At 33.6% G+C, this 21722-nt stretch overlaps 1 protein-coding gene across 1 annotated transcript; it reads right to left on the bottom strand.

Annotated features, from left to right (window-relative positions):
• Positions 1-1115: 1115 nt before the first annotated feature.
• On the bottom strand, positions 1116-2430 carry LOC120212269. The gene is made up of 4 exons (XM_039210634.1): positions 2171-2430; positions 1979-2032; positions 1769-1857; positions 1116-1650 (listed from the first exon to the last, which is right to left on the bottom strand). Exons 1-4 carry the CDS (start codon positions 2388-2390, stop codon positions 1585-1587), a joined length of 429 nt encoding a protein of 142 aa, XP_039066565.1. The 5' UTR covers positions 2391-2430; the 3' UTR covers positions 1116-1584.
• Positions 2431-21722: the final 19292 nt, after the last annotated feature.

Raw genomic sequence — 21722 nt, 5'->3', positions numbered from 1 at the left:
TAGATCGAAGAGTTTTAATTTGACTTTAAAATTGAGTTTCAACTATAGTATAGAATCGCTTAAAAATATTGATAGTTTCATACTTTTCCTACATTAAATAAGTTCAAATAGTTCTACTATGATCATCAATAAAAATTAATGAACCATTGACAACCATTAATATTCTTTACCTTAGAAAGGCCCCTATAACCCCCTTTACTTGACCTACGAGAAATAGGTCGATCCAAAGAGTCAATGTTGAACTTGTACCTCAAGAAAATTATGTTCGATTCAAAATTTAGAAATTAAGATTAAAATTATAGAAACATTTTTCAAGTTAAAAGTTCAATATTTTATTAAAAAATAAATGTCAAAGAGAAATTTGATATAATTAATAAATATTCAAAAACATGCATAAATAGTTTCAAAAATAATTAAAATGTTCAAAGTCTCAAATTACATAACTAAAAATAATAATAATTCTCAAATAAAAATATGAATAAAAATTTGAAGCAAGAAATTCGAATATAATTTCATACTGATTGTAATAATTTATTCTGAAAAATGATGTAACTCTCTATGTACTGAATCGCCTAAATACGAGTATCTGAAAGAGAAACTACGAGGGTGTAAGCTATTAAGTTTAGCGTGTCTCTAAAGTGAATCAATCACAAGTCTCACATTACAAGTCAAAATGTAATCCGATTCAAGGGTAATATTCATAGTTTGATTAATATGCAAATGAATACGCACACATAAGCCTTACACCGTCTGAAAAGTAGATTATCACTTTCTACTAATACCATCAGAAGTGAGGTACGCCACAAAGACAGTGGCTACTGAATCCGTAGTGAAATTCACCCCGTCGAGTGAACACACTGAAGATCCTCTATCAATCCCAACCCAATGTAACATGATAATACAACATATATATGAATTATGATATGATCCAAATGTAATAATTACATAATCAAATATTCTGAATGTATAGCATATATATTGAATCTGACGTATCAACATACATTACATGACATTTCTTCGAATTGCATTTAATACAATCAATTCCACAAAATAGTCAAATTCACAATTCAACAATACATACCAAACATTCACAGAAGTAAATATAGCACTGAATAGAGACACTTCGACCAAATAACTCTAACGACGATCATTACGTCTTCCACGTTTAGCTCTAACAGTGGGTCGAATCGAATCGACTCCTACAATATAATCAAATAATAATTTTATTAACCTAATTTATCAATAAACTAATCTAAAGCCAAAGTACCAACTAAAATTCAGGGTTAGGTATTGTAATTCGAGTCAAAGATTGAGGTGGCGGTAATTTCGATTCCAGTTTGATATCCCCTGGAAAAAAATTACGACGTCCGATTTAATATCCCAATACAACAATTTTTAGATTAATATAGAAATTAATACCACACTAAATCAATTTTTGGTTCGAATTGAAGATTGGACAACGGGGTTTCGAGTTGATTAAGGAGCTACCAATTCAATAAAAATTGTCCGATTTGGCCATTACCAAGGCCGCCATTGACAAGAGTCACAGCAGCAGCAGCGGTACGAGGGACAGACAGCGTCAACTCACAGTTTTCTTACCATGAAAGAGAGAATGTTAATAGAATGGACAGGCGATGGGATGTCATGGCCCTGGATGAAAAATTAGGGATTGATGGTCATGAATTATGGATTGAGGATTAGAGAATTGGGAAATTGGAAAAGGAATTAGGGATTTTGAATTATGAAAGAGGGGAAATGGGAAACTTACCTGATGCAGTAAAAAATAAAGAGGACTAAGGAAGGGCCAACAAATAAGGAGGATCCATGGCAGAAGAGAAGCAAGGAACGCTTGAGAATCTGTTAATAGAATATTACATCTATAAATAAAGAATTGTATAACCTAAGAGATATATATGGATTTGTAATCAAAATAAAGGGTTATGAATGAAAAATCGAGAATCTTTTTCTGTAAACCTACCTTTTCTTCTTCTTCTTCTTCTTAAATCCTTTCCTAAAAATTTCAAGTGCAAACCTGAAAATTGGTAATCAGAGCTAAGTTTAGTGATCCCAAAGAATTATATTCACTCTGGGTAAGACAAAAAAGATGCAAAAAACAAGAACCATAGAGGTACCAGAACAATCAATGGAAGTTAAGAATGAGGAGACTTACCATCCTGGTGGGCTGGGCAGAAAACAGAGTTGGAAGCAAGGATACAAACACTAGAAGAGGGAATGACCGAAAACAGAGGATATTTGCAGAGAATCCTATAGATGGTAAGCCAGACAGCTGATGAACCCTGATGAGAGGGTAACGACGAGAGAGTGGCGGCACGACGGATAACTTCCGGTGATGAACCCTGATGATAGGTAAGAGAGATAGTGAGCGGCATGCTTGGGCATCAGCAAAATAAAGAAGAGTGAAGCAGTTGTTCGTTGAAAATAAAACAAAGGGGAAAAAGGAGAAAGAGCGGCCGTGCTAAGTCTTTTAAAAGTGGAGTTGTGATATGATAAAAATTGGGGAAACTGCAAGCTTAGTTACCGAAATCTATAAGGTTTTCAGAACAAGCTACAAGTTTTAATTTAATTACAAATAAGTCCTAGACAAGAATTAAGGATTTGAAGGAAAAATTCCCAAATTCTAGGGTTTTTCATCTAGGAAAAAATTAGGGTATTACAGCCCCAAATGTCACTATTTATAAGAAAAAAGGATCATAAGGTTTGTATAAAGATGACATATATGAGATTTTTGTGTGCTTAGCAAATTGGGATATGGAGCAATGAAAAGTGTGATGCTGTTTATTAACAAATAAGAGTGGAAACAAATTGGCTAAATAGTAAAACCTATGATGGCCTAACCTAAATTATTTGTAGAAGATGAAAGCTGATGAGTTTGAAGAATATAGAGCCCATTAGAGAGCTTAGCATTGTCAATCATCTTCCCTCAGTTCATTTCCTGTCATTCACAAGTATTATTAGTAAATGTAGTAACACATTTCAACTCTCTAGATAATTTACTAATTGAAAGAAGATTGCAAGTCAAATTAGGGACATAGAGAACATTGTGCAAGATTATGTTCGTATTCACAAAAATATAACCATTTTGTGCAATGGAAGATAAAGAACCATCTACTGTTGGAATGGAGGATTAGTTAATTGTAATATGAAACTCACAAATCCAATCTTTATTCCCATTCATGTGATCAGAGGCCCTAGAGTTGACAATCCATGCTGGTGTTTTTTTTCGGTTAGTAGAGCAATAAATGTTGAACTACCTTGTTAACAATCACAAGCTATAAGATTAGAGTTGGTTCATCCAGTAAATTGTCCAAATAGCTTCTACAGATCCTCAACCCACTGTTTGGTAAATCTACTAATCGCATCAATGTTAACCAAATTAGACTAAGACTCCTTGAACGGTCTACTAGAGGACGATTTCCAGTCTACTGGTTTCCCATACAACTTCGAATATTGATTTCTAACATGTCCTATCTTCATGCAATAATCACATCATGGTTTTCCTTTGCGTTTTTTGTTGTGAAAGAAGAATGGCTGAGCAGGGCTGAACTATCAACGGAAGGTAAGTCATCCAGCATAAGAGTCCTCCTACTCTCTTCCCTTCGAATCTCGACAAACACTTCATGAATTAAAGGAAGAGGTCTTGTAGCAAGAATTGTACAACGAACCGCATCTCACTCCTTGTGTAAGCCACTGAGAAATTGAAACACTCTCCATTGGGTTATTATTGTTTTGTGAAGAGCTGTAACATTTGGAGTTTTCCAATCATGTGCAACATATAAGTTAATCTGCTGCCAGTATTGAGTCATAATGTTATAATAGAGAGTAACACTCACAGCTTCTTGTTTAAGATTCGAGGCCTCGCTCTCAATCCCAAATAATTTAGATATATTATTTGAACTAGAATAGGTTTTTTCAATAGCACACTATATTTCATGTGCAGTTGCATAGAGGAGAAAACTTTCCCCAACTGCGGGTGCCATTGAATTTATCAATCAGGACATTTTTCATATCCTGAAGCGAAGCTTGTAGTTTGTTGAATCTCCCCTGAAATGTAAACCCAATTTTCCCTTATTAGTAATGAAGAGTTTAATCGATTATGTACATTAAAGATAATTATTATCCAACAATATGTGGCATGTAACAATCGAATTTAAGGACTCAAAAATATCATCAGAGCTAGAATTAGGTTTTGTGTTAGAGTTGATGTCATTTGAAGATGAGTTGGTCATCGTGCTAGGTTTAGTATTTGGAACCTAATCTGATACCATGTAGAAACTAATGAAAATAAGACTTGTTTTCTCATTATTTCATTTTAGTACAACTCTTACAAAGTAAGTCATTTTAAAAGACTAGCACCTAGAGTTTACTTATGATAGAACTCCAAAAAACTGTACAACACTTTTAAATTTTAAACTAGAGATAAGGTAAATACAAACTAACTAATAATTATCTAGAAATAACAAACTCAAACTACTTGAACTTATCTAGAACTCACAGTATGTACGAAGAAGAAGAAGATTATTTCTCTGTATTTATTGATATATATATTGATAAAAGTGACATTTATTTGTAGGTTACAAAGAGAGTCTAATTTAGGAAAAATTATTCAAAATCAGCAAATTACAAAAAAACCAGTAGCTACATTATTGTTAAATCCATAAATGTTAGCATCTATATGTTTAGGAATATAATTTCTTAATTTTCCAGTATTTATTCCAATTTCAGATTCATATAATCCTATGGATTCAACTAACAAGAGACTTTTGCACGAGTAATAAAATTAACCATTTTAGAGTATTTTTATCACTAACAATAAATAAACATCGACCCCTCTTTCAATTAGATATAAAAATCTCTTATTGAAAGGGAAATTTGAAAATTATGTCTACATGAAAATTATCCCATGCTTGGAAAGATACTCTAAATACCACTAGGTATGTAAATTGAAGAAATCATTGTATAACTTGAAGCAATCGCCAAGAGCATGGTTCGACAAATTTACCAAAACTTTGGTGAAAATGACTACAAATAGTGTCAATTTAATCATACGCTCTTCTTGAAGATGTCTCCAAAAAGTAAGAAGATTGTTCTTATAGTGTACATGGATGATTTCTTCATCCATGATGATCAACAAATAAATGGTCTTTGGGCTACATATTTTGAAACTAAATAAATTGGTTCACTCAAATTTTTATGGGAATAGAGTTACTTTTGGAACTGGTATGCTGGGAAGCAAACCAACTGAGACTCTTATAGATTCTAACTTAAAATTAAAGAATGATGGAATGATAATTCCATTAAATAAAGATTAGTACCAAAGGCTTGGTAAGTTAATTTATCTATTCCTAACTAGACTAGACATTGCTTTTTTAGTTAACATCGTGAGTCAACATATGAATGACTCTAGAGAAGAGCACGTTGATGAAATTAACAAAATTTTTAAGATATCTTAAGATGACACTTGGACACATTGATTTTTCAAGAAAAATGAGAATCGCCAAGCAGAAGTATTCTCTAATGCCAGATGGACTGGAGAGTTAACTAACAGAAGATCCATGAGTGGTTACTACTAATTTTCTTGGGGAAATTTGATAACATAGAGAAGCAAGAAACAAGCAGTGGTGTCAAGAAACGTGTATAAGTAGAATTTTGAGAACTAGCACATGAAATTTGTGAAGGAATATGGATACAAAGATTGTTGAAATAATTGTAGCTAGACTTCAATGGATAATACGAAGTACAAAGTGACAACAAATCTACCATCAACATTGTCAAGAATCATGTTCACTGTGATAGAACCAAACATGTGAAAATCAATAAACACTTCATTTTAGAGAAGGTTAATATTGGTTTAGTAAAATAAACTACATTCCTACACGAAAATAGCTTGTGGATGTTCTTACAAGGTACTTCCAAGAACAAACTTTGATGAGCTCATATCCAAGCTCAGATTCTACAATATATACTCATTAGCTTGAGGGGGTGTATTTTGTAACTGCATAACTTAGTTGTTAGAGTTTTAGTTTAACTTAATTGCTAGAATTTTATGTTCTATTTACTTGGTACTCTACACCTTATCTAATTAAGAGATTAGATAGGATACTAATTAGATTATGTTAACTCCTAGTAGGACATCTCTCTAGCGTGAAGCACCGAAGATTCTTTTGTAAGTATCGATTTACTATTTCAGTTTGTCTAGATGAGTAGCCAAACAGTCACGTTATTCATTGAAAACATTCTAACAAAGCTACATTGGAAAGGATTGAGCCAAGTTTTTTCAAGGCATGACGATGTTTTTAACCCTTTCATAGTGAGAAAGAATGATAAATTCAGGAAGAGATTTGGATTTGTAAGATTTTCCAATATGAGAGATCTATAAAGGGTGATTGCAAGACTGAATGTTTTTGTCTTGTACGTGTTTAAAATTTTTGTGTTTGAAGCAAGTATGGTGGTAAATCGATGAATTAGGGGAAGGTAAATAACGACAAATCTTCACAGCCATCGTAGATAACATTTTTTAAAGATAATAAATTTATATTTAGGGAAGCTGTTGGGAAATAAATGAGTAATTTCCCTATAACCAGATTAGTGAGAATGTGAAATAAAAACAGAAAAATAATACCCAAAATTGATAACGGAGTTCAGCCAATTATGTCTACGTCTCCGGACTGTTGGAGATCTTTAACTAAGAGAGAAAATTTACAAGTGTTTTCAAAACACTCACTACTCACAAGAAATCTCTCTAGTATTGGGAGAAAGAAATGATTTGGGATGATTTTGAAGCTAAATGGGTTAGGGTATTTATAGTTGAAGCTTAGGGACTAATCTTATAAATACCCTAAAATGTATAGGGACTAAAGTGTAATTAACCCTATTATAATTATAATTAAAAATTGGGGCACTGAATTTAGTGCCCCCAATTTTTGAAATCGGTGCTCTATTTGAAAAACCAACCCCCCTTTCTAGCCCATTTTTTGGACTTTTCAAACAATCTCCTACTTGAAGACTGATTTTAATCTGTCTTCACACCTCGTCGATGCAGCAGCATTTCTGGTCTTGTTACTCTAGCATGCCAACTGAAGCTGAACACAACTTTAGTTTTTCCGTAGTCATTGTCTTTGTTAACATGTATGTCGGATTTTGAGCTCCACTAATCTTTTCAAGTTTCAAAATCCCATCTTCCAGAAGAGACCGGATAAAATGATATCGCAATTGTATGTGCTTCGTCCTGGAATGAAAAGACGGATTCTTTGCTAGATGGATAACACTTTGACTGTCACAATACAAGACATTGTTTTCTTGTTTCTTGCCTAACTCTTCCAAGAAACTTTGGAGCCAAACCATCTCCTTGCTGGCTTCCGAACAACGATGTATTCCGCTTCAGTTGTGGAGAGAGCAACTATCTTATGTATTTGAGAAACCCAACTCACTGCAGTTTCTCCTAGAGTATATTCATACCCTGTAGTGCTTCTTCTGATGTCGACATTTCTGGCTAAGTCAACATCTACATAGCATGTCAGTATCACATCTCCACCTTTGAAATAAAGTGCTTTGTTTGTGGTACCCCACAGATATCTAAGGATCCATTTGACTGCTTCCTAGTGTACCTTGCCTGGATTATTCATGTACTTGCTAACAACTCCCACTGTATGAGCAATATCTGGTCTAGTACAAACCATGAAATACATCAGACTTCCAATTACTAAGGCATACGACACCTTCACCATGTGTGCACGTTCTTTCTCCGTCTTTGGTGACTGTTCTTTGCAGAGTCTAAAATGAACACCTAAAGGTGTACTTACTAGTTTAGCATTTTGCTTGTTGAACCTGGAGAGTACTTTGTTTATGTACTCAACCTGTGATAACATCAAAGTCCCCGACTTTGTGTCTCTCTTAATCCTCATCCCAAGAATCTGCTTTGCAGCGCCCAGATCCTTCATAGCAAACTGCTTCGATAATTTTTGCTTCAAGTTTATAATCTATTACATGCCTGAGCCTGCAACGAGCATGTCATCAACGTACAATAATAAAATAATGAAGCTGTTGTCGAACCTCTTGATGTAGCAACAATGATATGCTTAGCATCTGGTAAAACCACTGCTACTCATCAAGTTATCGAACTTCTTGTACCACTGTCTAGGAGCTTGTTTTAAACCATACAAGCTATTCTTCAACCTACATACTAGGTTTTTCTTGCCTGCCTCTATGAAGCATTCTGGCTGCCTCATATAGATTTCTTCCTCCAAATCACCGTGAAGGAAACCTGTCTTCACATCTAACTGCTCAAGATGTAAGTTCTCTACAGCTACAATTTTCAACACCAGTCTGATTGTAGACAGTTTTACGACTGGAGAGAAAATTTCATTGTACTCAATGCCTTCTTTCTGCTGAAAACCTTTGACAACCAATCTCTATTTGTAGCGTTTGCACTCATCGTGCTCTTCTTTGATCATGTAAATCCACTTGTTGTGGAGCACTTTCTTTCCTGGTGGTAATTCAACTAATTCCCATGTCTGATTTAACATAAACGAGTCCATCTCATCTTTTATGGAAGACTCCCACTTGACTGAATCCTCCACCTGCATTGCTTCATCATAGCACTCTGGTTTACCATTGTCAGTCAGCAACAAGTAGTGCAAAGAAGGTGAATAATGCTGGGCTGGTTTAGGAATTCTGGAGGAGCGTCTCAGTTCTAGTGTGCGTGGTTCTTCTTGAACTGATTCAGGATTGATCTGAACATCATTTCCAGAAATCTCCTCAAACTCAACAAATTCCTTTGTTTCAGCGTTGGAATTGGAGCTACTTGATTCTATGGTTTCCTTGTCTTTGTACATCAAATTCTCATTGAAAATGACATCTCTGCTTCTAATAATCTTCCGATTTTCATAGTCTCAAAATCGGTAACCGAACTCATCACCGCCATAACCAACAAAGGCATATTTATTGGACTTAGCATCATGTTTACTTCTTTCAGCAGAGTCTATGTGTACATAAGAAAAACAACCAAACACTCTTAAGTGTGAATGGTTTATTTCTTTCTTGCTCCAAACTTCCTCTGGTATTCTGCCATCTAAAGGAACTGAAGGCCCACGGTTGATCAGGTAAGTTGCAGTGTTGATAACTTCAGCCCATAGAAATTTTGGTAATCCGGCATGTATCCTCATACTTCTGCACGTTTATTCAGAGTTCTGTTCATGCGCTCTGCTACGCCATTCTGCTATGGTGTCATGGAAACTATTGTCTCCATCTTGATCCCATTGTTTACGCAGAAATCTCTGAATCTACTGTTTCTGTACTCTCCTCCATTATTAGACCTCAACCGCTTGACTTTCAAACCAGTCTCATTTTCCACCATGGGCTTCCATTTTCTGAAGGTATCAAAGACTTCTGATTCCTTCTTTAGAAAATAAACCCACACTTTCCTTGTTGAATCATCGATGAAGGTGGCATAATATAATGATCCTGCAAGAGATGGAACTGGAGATGTCCCCATACATCAGTATGTACCAACTCTAACTCTTTTACCTTGGGTGTCTTGCCAATCTTTGTAAAACTGACTTTCTTTTGTTTTCCAAAGATGCAAACTTCACATAGTCTGACATCTACATTCTTTAGATCCGGTAGCTTCCCTTTTGATAAAAGTGTCTTCATCCCTTTCTCGCTCATATGGCCAAGCCTTTGGTGCCATATGTTTGATTTTCCATTAGCATCTGCTGTAGTAATGATATTCTCTAAATTTGAGGTTACATTGAGAGTACCAGCCTTCTTACCACGACCAATGACGAGTGCTCCTTTGGTAATCTTCAATTCACAGCCTGAAAATGTTGTACTATATCCTTCTCCATCAAGCTGACCTACAGAAATCAAACTTCTTTTGAGGCCATGAATATGTCTCACTCCTTTCAGCTTCCAGGTGGTATGGTTTGGAAACTTTAATCGAATGTCTCCTTTTCTGACGATCTTCAAGGTTTCATCATCAGTAGATGAACCTTCCCAAAATCACCACTGACATAGTTCTCCATGATTTCTCGGCATGGGGTGGAGTGGAAAGATGCCCCTGAATCCAATATCCATGATTCAATCGGACTGTTGACGCTTAGAATCATGGCATCACCTGTCTTCTCTGTCAAGTTGGTAGATTCCTATGCGCCGGTATTTTTCTTCGGTGCTCGACAATCTCTTTTAAAGTGACCCTTCTTGTCGCAGTTATAACAGGTAAAATATTTTTTTCCGGTTCTTGATTTTCCCCTTATGGATTTGGATCTACCACGATTTGAATTTCTTTTTGAAGTTCTCCCTCTGGACTCCATGTACAAGGCTGAGGAGGTTGATGCTTCACCCGATTCTCTTCGTCAAATTTCTTCGCTCAATACCAAATCCCGAACATCATCGAATTTCAATTTACTATTTCCTAATGAGCTGCTGACTATTGTAACAGTAGCATTCCAACTGTCTGGTAGTGATGATAAGAGAATTAAAGCTCGAACTTCATCATTGAATTCAATTTCCATGGAACTCAACTGGGTTGTGATTGTGTTTAGTTCATTTAGGTGTTGAGCCACTGATGCCTCTTCCGTCATCAGCAAATTGAATAACCGCCTCATCAAATTAACTTTGTTTGATGCCGATGGCTTATTATACACACTGGAGAGAGCCGCTATAAGACCCGCCGTGGTCTTTTCCTTTACTATGTTGAAAGCAACATTACAGAATAACGTCAGTCGAATAACTTCGAGGGCTTGTCTGTCGAGAAGAGCCCAGTCTTCATTCTTCATGCCCTCTGGCTGCTTTCCTGAGACAGGTTTATATATATTTTTCTGGTACAGAAAATCTTCAATATCCATCTTCCAAAAGCCAAAGTCCGCACCATCGAACTTTTCAATTTTCACCTTCCCTTCGTCTGCAGCATCCCACTCGAATTTGGCTTAGTTTGGATCATTTCTGATAATTTTTGCGAACCACCATGTATTAGAACACCTCCATCGACAAATTTGTATCACCGAAAAAAGTTGTACTATTCACGAAATTCACTATTCATGTAAATAGTAACCTCGCAAAAAAATTTGACAAAATTCACAACCAAAAGCTCTGATTACCAGTTGTTGGGAAATAAACGAGTAATTTCCCTAAAACCATATTAGTGAGAATGCGAAATAAAAGCGGAAAAATAATACCCGAAATTGATAACGTAGTTCAACCAATTATGCCTACGTCTCCGGACTACTGCAGATCTTTTACTAAGAGAGAAAATTTACAGGAGTTTTCAAAACATTCACTACTCACAAGAAAGCTCTCTAGTATTTGGAGAAAGAAATGATTTGGGATGATTTTGAAGCTAAATGAGTTAGGGTATTTATAATTGAAGCTTAGGGACTAATCTTGTACATACCCTAAAGTGTAATTAACCCTATTATAATTACAATTAAAAATTGGGGCACCGAATTTTTGAAATCGGTGCTCTCCATTTAAAAAATCAACCCCCCTTTCTAGCCCCTTTTTCTGACTTTTCTAACAGAAGCTGGCAAGAGTAATGCAAAGGGAGTGGTGCTCCCCATAGTGGGGTAGGATTATATCATATCCTAACCCAACCAGATTTAAGTAAGGATTATATCGTATTCAATGGTGCTCCCCGTAGTGGTATAGGTCGCATTTGATAAAAGAAGGCAAATTCAAAGCTTATGCCTCTTTTAAGTTGAAGCCTCTTGTGCTAAACTATTTAACGTACGACTTGGAACTTGTAGTGGTTGTGTTTCTTTTAAATATTTGGAGACTATTTTTACGATGAGAGATTTCATTTGTTAAAAGACCATAAGATTCTCAAGTACATTATGACTCAGAAAGAATTTAACCTTCGTCAGAGGCGATGAATAAAGCTTCTGAAAGATTTTGACAAATATTATGGCTAATGCACTCAATTATAAATATATATGGTAATTTTTAAACTTTTATGTTATAAGAATTCTATTATATATGGTATACAATTACTAAAAGTTAAAACTCTTATTGTATGCATAAATGCTCATCCATAGTAAAGGTAGTTTTTTAGAAGAGCTTAGAGTTCATTCCACTTTCCTTACAGGATTAGGGAACTTCACTCTTATGATGGAAATCTCCAAACTATTCAAGATTGAATTAGAGATGATTTTAATTTCTTCATTGATTCCGATGGACTTTTCCGTTTCCTTAATCACACTTGTGCACCCGATGATTCTTAATTGAAAAATGATATTCTCAATGAAGCTCATTGTATCTCATTTTCTATTCATCCTAGATTTATTAAAATGTACCAAGACGTTCGAGAATTTTATTGGTGGCTGAGCATGAAAAAGGTCATTATTGAGTTCATTGGAAGAAGCTTTACGTGTCATCAAGTAAACACTAAACACCATGTTCCTACTGTTATTCACCAACCTATTGAATAACCTAATAAATGTGGGAAAGAATTATGATGTATTTTGTGATCAGATTACCATTATCTTCGAGGAAGTATGACTGTATTTCGGTGATTATCGATAAATTCTTCTAGTCATCTCACTTCATCCTTATTCAAACTAACTTCTAGTTACTTAGATTTGTTGATTTGTATATCTGGGAGATAATACAATTTCATGGAATTTCTATCTCTATTATTTACCTTTGCTTCATATATCATTTTTAGAGATCATTATAGGAAGCTTTAAGTGTTGGAGTTCATCTTAGTACAACTTTTCATCCAAAGATGGACGGACAATCCAAAAGGATCATTTAGACCCTATAGGATATGCTTCGTGATTGTTTGATTGAATTTGAAGACGGATGGGAGAGATCACAACTGTTGATCAAATTCACATATAATAATAACTATCAGTCTTCTATTAATATGGCACCATTTAAGGCATTATATGGCCGCAAATGTTATACATATTTATGATGGTCAGAATTAGGTGAGAGTGGATCATTGGGTATTGAGATGGTTTGGGAGACAGAAGAAAATGTTGCATTGATTCATAATCATTTGAAAGTTACTTTTGATAAATAGAAATCATACACAGATTTGAAACGTAGGGACATCGAGTTTTATATTAGTAAGAAAGTTTTTCTCAAAGTTTCTCCGTGGAAGAAGTTTCACTACTTCGACCATAAAGACAATCTTAGTTTGAGATTCATTGGCCCTTATAAGGTGCTAGAGAGTGTAATTACCAAGTTTCATCTTAACTTGCTTCGAGGGCCAAATATTTTGGTAAACCAAACAAAATAAATATTATTAAACATTAGTGTCTAACAAAAATCCATGTTACAAATTAAATAGGCCAAAACCTACCTAAACCCTAATAGCCCAAACTAAACCTTGAGCCCACAACATTAACTCCCTTGGCTAATTTAACCCTAGTTCAACTGTCGCCACCACCATCGTCTCCATGGTCATCAGCTGTTATCAAGAAGCTAACCGACCACCAAAAAGCAAGCCACCTTTGAGTTGTCACTGTTTCTCATCCAACTAATCCAAATAAACAATTAAAAAATCAAAGTAAAAATCAATATATATACATATAATAATAATAATAATAAAATTAGAGCCAGACCCCAAAAAATCCATAGCATTAAACAAAATTTCAGAATGCCCTTGCGTTTCCCACGTCGTCGCCACATTGTCACTACCTAAACTTAATTATTGGCTGACTAAGACTCCGAGATAGAAGACCCCGACCTCTATAAAATGGGGGTTCAAAAAAAAGGGGGCTTTTGGGGGAGAATAAAAAATTGAGAGGAGGAAAAAAAGAAAAAAAAAGGAAAGGGAGAAAGAAACCTTAAAGGCTTGTGTAATTGGAATCTTGGTTGCTTGTAAACTCTTGTTTCTTCAATACACATGTATTTCTCTCATTTATTCTTTGTAGATCTAGTGTGAATTGAGTTTCTCTGGGTGTTGGTGTGTTCAGATTTGAAAAGAGGGGTTCGAGAAATGTAAAAAGAAGTATAATTTTTTTTCACTGCCAACAACGACAGTCGACGTTGATCAGTGACGGTTGATACGGCAGAGAGATCATCGGAATCTGGAAAATCTCCGATTTGAGTGGTTCAAGGATGAACATGGCGAGGCTCCTTAAGAACATTTAAGAGAAAAGAAAAAGTCATAAAAAAATTGGTTAAAAAATGAATAGTGTTATGAAAGGTTAGCTTCTATACTTAGAAAACTCAGACCGACCCACTTCTTTTCACGATTTTGGAGATATTTACTCCCACAGTCCCTCGAAGATTCAAAGGATATCACCAGATCCCATTTCATATTTGTATATTGTTTCATTTGTTTAGATTATAGGTCGTTGGTTTTTCATATCTTCTAATTTAGTCACTTAAGCCATGCATTACTCTTGATTCAGCCCCCTGATTAATGTTGATCTTTATTTTTGGTTGCATTGTTTAATCTCGTGCTTACTTTGGTCCCAAACTTTAGATTACGTGTTAATTTCTATGTATTTAGACTTGAGCCAGCTAATTTGTGAAGTTTACATTTCAACCCTAAAAACATTAGGACAATTAATATTTAGGATCTCTAATTTTGGTTTGAAATCTGCTTTAATTCTTTATTTAATTTCCGTTTGACTTACCTTGTATATTAAATTATTATATTATTAAGTTCAGTAAATTTAGGAGTGTAATTACGGTGTATGATAGCTTATTATTTCCTAAGAGATTATGTTAATAATGTAATTATATATGTTATATATACGTGTATGTTTCTTGTTTTTGAGTATGCCTTTTATACCTTTTATGTATTTATTTATTGATTAAATTTCAGTTTGACTTTCTATATATATTAAATACATTCTTTTCGCTTTATGCCTAAATTTCAGTTTACATGTTTATGTATATATATGTGTGTGCCATGTTATTTTTCTTTGGCCCATTAACTAGTAAATAATACGTGCATGTTCCGTAATTATATTTATTAATTAAATATGTGTATAAATATATGTAGATAACGCATGGTACATATGGTATATTCGTTTATAGGTTTTCTTAGATAGTATGTTACAATGTCTTTACATGGGTATATAATATTTCTGTGCATGATTTTTTTACTTTGTGTATATGACTTGTAACATGTATATTTCTCTTTATATAAATATCTGTTTCGTATCATTATTATACGCACTAATGCATATATTTGTATGTTAGTAAGTGTATGTTATGGTTATTTTTAATGATAAACAATAATAAGTATATTTCGTAATTATACTTTTACTTAGCATGTGTATAAAATATGAAAATATTTTTTTTGTTAGCTTCATGTCTCATGTATGATATCCCTAGTTTGATTTAAATTTTATAATTTCACTAAGGGTAATGCCCATTTTATTCTATATTATCACATAGGATTGCTTCACAGTTCGAGGGTCCAGCCCGATGCTATAGAATAAAAGTGGCATCCCATTCAATATCACCTAAAATTGATAATATGTAAAATTATTATTACCAAGGGTAAAAAGATATAATCATATATTTAAACTGATGGAGAAAAAGTCGTTTCTGTTCCAAAGGCTATTTCACGGCTTTTTAAATATTTAATTATTCTTTATCTCCTTTTAAGGGTTGGTAATTTGTTAATTAAATCGAGTTTGCATTTGCATGCTTATTGTATTTATTTTCTTTAATTTTCCTAAATATATCCAAAAATGATTTTTAAAATTTCTTAGAGAAACTTTGCTGTTCTGATAATTCGATCTGAGTGATGAAGGGTTGTTTCCATCTTCGAAACATAAAAACATGTTCCTCCAAAAATTGGAAATATAGAAACATTACCTTTTTTTTAGCATAGATTCAATAAATTGAGATTTGTTTAGTCAATAAAATGGGATCTTTAATTAAGTTAAATTTGAATATGTGAATTCTATTGCAAAGACGAGACAAAATCAAATAGGTACCAATTTTAGGGACTTGTGGCAGTGCTGACCCTTTTCCATACTTAATCGATTCTTGAACTCATTTTTTTGTTAAGAATATTGAAAAATATTGTTTTGGTAAAATTTTATTAAAATGATTAAATATTTTGGGTGATATAATCACACCATAAAAAAAGGATTGGTGCAATTCATTGAACATATATTTTTAACAAAGGAAACCCAAATTAGTCGAGTCGATTTATAAATTCAAATTCTTTTATATCGTTTTGATAGTTTAGCGACTCTGATGGGGACATTTAGAGAGTCAGGCCATGAGTCGACCAATCGTTGTCTTTTTAATAGAAATTTAAAATTTGGTCTAATTTAATACTTGATCCCTTATTAGATTAAAATAAATTTGTTTTTAATTTATAGTATGTATTTTTTTTAAATAGTTGTACTAATCTATTTGTTATTGTTTCCAGATTGAGAAAAATATTTTAGGGGTTTAGTGGGTTTATATTTCGATCGATTGTCCTTAGACACCGCACTTGCATTATCATGACATTGAGATGAACTGTTCTTTCCCGATTAAGTCGAAGTGAGAAACTATACCTTCGTGATGGTTTTCACCTCCATGTAGGATAATGGATAACTTTCGGGGAATACACCTTATTTATTCATTATTGGTTTTCACCTTCGTGTAGACATAAGGAAGTGCGTCCCCTCGAATTGAACTCGATCTATATCAGTCTGTAATGGGTGATGATTGAGGGTCTGGCCGACCTTAGAAGGCATCAGCAAGGAAAATTCGAGTACCTATTACTCTAGAACCGAACCCAACATATAGTGAACCTAAGAACCAAACCTAGTTAGAGCCGAATCTAGCCTTAGAAATCCTATCAAGAGAGTACTCAAGGAAAAGCTTTGTGAGTCTTTATTTATTTATTTGAAATTTACTTTTTAGATATGTATGAGAACTAGAAAGTGTGTGGTTAGGATTTATTTTGCAAATAAAGCATGTGGGTAGAGATCATGTTTAGGTAGGATTAGTTAAATTATGGGTAGACAACATGTGAGGGTAGGATTTATTCATATCTCTTACTCTTTTCGATTATCTTATACGTACTAATATAATTTCTTTTGATTTTTTGTTTTCTTATTTTCAATTTTCTTGATTCATTTAATGGTGTTGATCCGTGATCGATTGCCATATAAAAGACTTGTAATATGGAGAAAATGATTCGAATTAAACTAAAAGACAATGCAGATGTTCTGAGATAGTATGAGCAAACTCAACTTGATAAGGGATATAGTGTATAACCAGATTATTTGTCAAAATTGTACTCTTATACACTGATCAATCTTAGGAAAAATGATTTGGATGAGTTGAAAGTGATATGAATTCAATGGAAGATAGATGACAAGTAATTGTTCCATCAACTATATGGTGACATAGCTCTTTGTTTGATATCAAGATCGATAAAAATCTTCTTTGAGCATTAGCACAATTCTGGAATCCTGCATATAGTTGCTTTTACCTTCGATCAAGTGGATATGACGCCAACAATAGAAAGAATACAATGCTTTTATTCGTTGCCCAAGGTTCCAAATTGATAAAGTGTATCTAAGTAGTTTCATACCCTCCTGTTCAAAAAGTAAGCTAATCAATTCAACGGGTATGATCGAGTAGTGGATCATTGGGTATTTGAAGAAAAAGGGAGAGAGTGAGTGCATCACTTGAAAGGGCATCCAAAGGCAATCCAACTTCACCTAGAGAGTAGAAAGAAAATGGATATGTTGGCTCTCGATATTTATGGTTTAACTATTTTTCCTAAAGTCTTGGGTCATATCAATGTGGCAGTAGTTGAACAATTTGAGAAGTTATAGAAAAATTTCAATCTTGTTTCATCCGTTTTAGCTGGAAATTTTTTATCTTTAAGTGTATGTAGACGAGAAAAGAGAAAGAAATTTCATTGGGTGTGCCCCACTTCCTTTAGTATGGATGTTGAGTCATTTCAAAAGCACCGAGAGAGCACCTACCCGAGTATTTTTGGAGGAATATTCACCTTTAAAGGATTTCATGATTAAAGAATTTCCTGATTAGAGAATTTCCTGGGAATATCTCTGAGAAGAAATGGATGGCTATCTTTAGAGACATTTGAGAGGATGACATAGCTTGGCATGTTCCATGGAATCTTTCTTCAGATGCATTATAAATATGTGGAAAATTAGATTGGGTATCGTTATCATGAATTTAGGGTGGAATCCGATATGCTATTTTGATGGTATCGAGACAATATGGGTCGAGGTAATTCATTCTGGAACTAGGGGATTATCATAATTAGAATTATCTTTCAAAGAATAACATTTCAAGATTAGAGTCTGCTTAATATTTGATGCTTGGAAAGTGGCTCATCGTGTAAGCCTCTTCTATGCTAACATAGCTCTCTTGAGAGTACGAAGAATAGAGAAGTAATCGAACCAGTGATATTATTTTGATGCCAAACACTGAGAACGCTCAGTAAATGGAAGAACACTTTAAAGTGGTCCTTTATGAATCATAACTTACCAAACAAGACTTCGAGTTACAGAAGGAAAAGTGGATGAAAATACTGCGAAAGATGGAAGAAGCGAAATATTAGTGGCAAGTAGAATTTCATATTTATATAAAGTCTGAGTTGATAGGCTTGAAAATGAGGAAAGACAGCTCCTAGAAGATTTGCAAGTAGGATATAGGCAGTTGAAGCAAGTGGTTGGTTCAAGAAGGTCATCGACAGCTTGGAAAAATGAATTAATTAGTTTAAAGAGAATGGCCGAAGAATATAAGAAAAATTTTAAAAAAATTGAGCATCGGATCAAGTTACTCTCTAAGGTAAAAATGATATGATCTTGATTATAAGTTCTGAGCAATATATGTTGTTTCCCGATCATGATTCTAGTAAGAACTCAAATTTTGAAAGCATGAAATCTATAGTTGCAAAATAAAGATGTAAGAATGATAAGTAGATTAGTAATGAAAATGAAGGATGTAAAATAGATTGTGATTGTTGCTTGATGGATATGGAAGAGTGATGGATTTGTGGTTAAATGAAATAAATGGATAGGATGGTGAAGGTGGCGTGGACTTTGTAGAAGTGTAAGGATGACAAATTGTGGATCGTTAGCTATATAAGCTAGGAACCAACAATATAAACGGATGGAATCAAAGTGGTAAACTGTGGAATGTGACCCACTAGCTATAGAAGAGCTAGGAAGCAACACTACAACAAAAGGGAATGAATGAAGACTACAGGACTATTTTGAAATCGATAAAGTTCTACAAGAGAATAAGAATGAATGCAATATCTCAAAGATGTTTATATATTCAAACATTTGTTTACAATGAATCTAATGATGCATATTTATAGTAGAAATAAGTAGCATATAAGAAGGGTTACAGAAGAAAGATGCATGCTTATCTTAATGCACTTGTTTGAATGTCTTGTCATTTCTTATCATCCTCAAAGTTGAATATTCTAAATTATTATGTGGATGAATCCATACTAATTGAGGTTGAATTTAGCCATATTCTTTTGTCCAAATTAAGGACTCTTGGGTTGCCTTGTCTTGCTTTCATATGAAGAGAAATGGGGATGAATGTGGACAATGATGAATGTAGACATCCTTGCCGTCCACTTTAAGTGTAACTCTCTTCTTCCAAGCTAATTTTTATCACTTGAATGTCAAAAAAATTGAGTCAAAAGCAGCCTTCATTTCATGTCTCCTTTATAAATTTTGAAACTCCCACTTGAAGTGTAATATCACAAACATTGGGTCAGTGACTAAAATATAAGGATTTAAAATTTGGTGGTTTAATTTGAATAAATTGATAAGTACATGGACTGATTTTGGAAATTGTGATTAAGATTTATTAGTAAGAATGAAAGAATGGAGGGGTATGTTAGTCGTTTAACAGGAAATGAATTTAATATTCATTTCTAAAGATATTTATCAAGTGATGAATAGGGAAAAAAATATAAGGCTGGAACAACTTTGGTTCTCTTTTCTCTTTTTCTTCTCTTCCCCCTAATTCCATTGCTAAGGTAAGGTATGTTTCAAGTTGGTTATTCCTTTCATTTTTGGGTTGGTTTTAAAGCGTTGAGTGATATAGAGGCTTAAGAAAAGTTTAGGGATGAATGAAACTAATACATTTGTGAATTGTTAGTGAATTAGTAAAATAGGGTTTTTAGCGTTTTGATGAAATTTGGTCAGTAATTGGATTTTAAATGTATATTTTACTTGTCAAGTATGTAAATAAGAAAATTTGAGCCTTAGAAGTGATTGAAAACATGTTTGTATATTTGGTGTGTTTTTTAGTTTTAAGTGTTCTTTGGAGAATTTGGATGTTATAAGGAGATTTATGAATGTAAGTTAGTTGGGATAAGTGATAATGAGTTTGATGGCATGGTTGGAGATAAGAGTAAGGGATTTAGGTGAAATTTGGGTAAAAATTGAAATGAAATAAGTAAAATCTGGGTAAGGGTATTGGTACTAGAAGAACAATACCGATACTATAAGATTAAATTGAAGAAAAGAGTATAAATATGATGAACAATATCAATACTGATTGAAGTATTATCGATACTGATGTGTAGGTATCGATACTATAACTGAAAATTGGATTTCCAAAATCCAAAAATCATATCGATACTGAAGTGGGTATCGGTACCATAGGAGAGAATTATCAATATTATAGGAGGGGTACCGATACTATTCAGTCTGAAATTGAAGTTCTAATATGAAATTAAGTCATTATGAATAAAAAGGAAAAATTAGGGTGAATTTGATAAGAATTCAAAAATAATAGTACTTTTGAGTATTATTATTTTGTATAAATGTTAGAAAGTATACCAACATTGTATTTTATATTGTATGTGTGATTATGGATGATTGTGTAGATCATAATCAAATTCTTGAGACAAGCAAACAAAAAGGCAAGGAAAAAGTTCAAGAATAGTCAGACTTATTTAAGACAAAATATTGGGGTATAACAGGAGAGTGCATTTATTATGTACTTATATGATATGAGGATGACATGCAATGAGTCAACCTCGAATATTTTTATAAAATCATATTTTACCGTATTTTAAAATATTTTCGTAAAGTTTATGAAAATGATTTTACGAATAATTTTAGAGTATGAACTGCTTTAAAATAGATGGATGAACTTCTATATTGTTTCAACAACTATCGATATTTCTGAATAAATGTTTAATATGCGAAATTGATTTAAAGGCCTATTGTATATGCATTGAGAGCCATAGGTGCATTTCGACATACTTTGTGCATGATGGTTATCGATCGATTTTGTTGAATGCATATGTTGCCTTTTTGTATCAGTACTATGTGTACTTCTGACACTATGTGTGTACCCATGGTATTCATAAAGAGTTTTTGAATTACCATTTCATTACCATAGTGTAGTGTTGGTGTCATTACAAAACCTATGATTTCTTTTAGCACTTATGTGCAACTCAGTACCTTGCATTCTCATTTGACATAGAATGGGCAAATAAATGGATAATTTGGAAAATATTGATTGATAGGTATGCTGAGTATACTAAATATTGTTTCACGGGTTATGTGAAAGAAATTTGGTTTACCAAGTCGGTTATATGTATTACTATTATTTATATGATTAAATTTGATATTTTATGATATGTGATTACTTGTAAATGTATATGATAGACAAGCAAATATGTGCAAGTGTACACAGTCGAATCAAGTAATAAAGGGTAAGTGAGTTATCATCTCCACAAGGATTGGTAGGGTTTTGATGTTTCTCCAAAACTAAAATAGGTG

Source organism: Hibiscus syriacus, unplaced genomic scaffold, assembly GCF_006381635.1.
Source record: "Hibiscus syriacus cultivar Baekdansim isolate YM2019G1 unplaced genomic scaffold, ASM638163v2 tig00110009_pilon, whole genome shotgun sequence".
NCBI lineage: Eukaryota > Viridiplantae > Streptophyta > Magnoliopsida > Malvales > Malvaceae > Hibiscus > Hibiscus syriacus.
The sequence above is the reverse complement of the archived record's forward strand: the minus strand, read 5'-3'. Positions and strand labels throughout refer to the sequence as shown.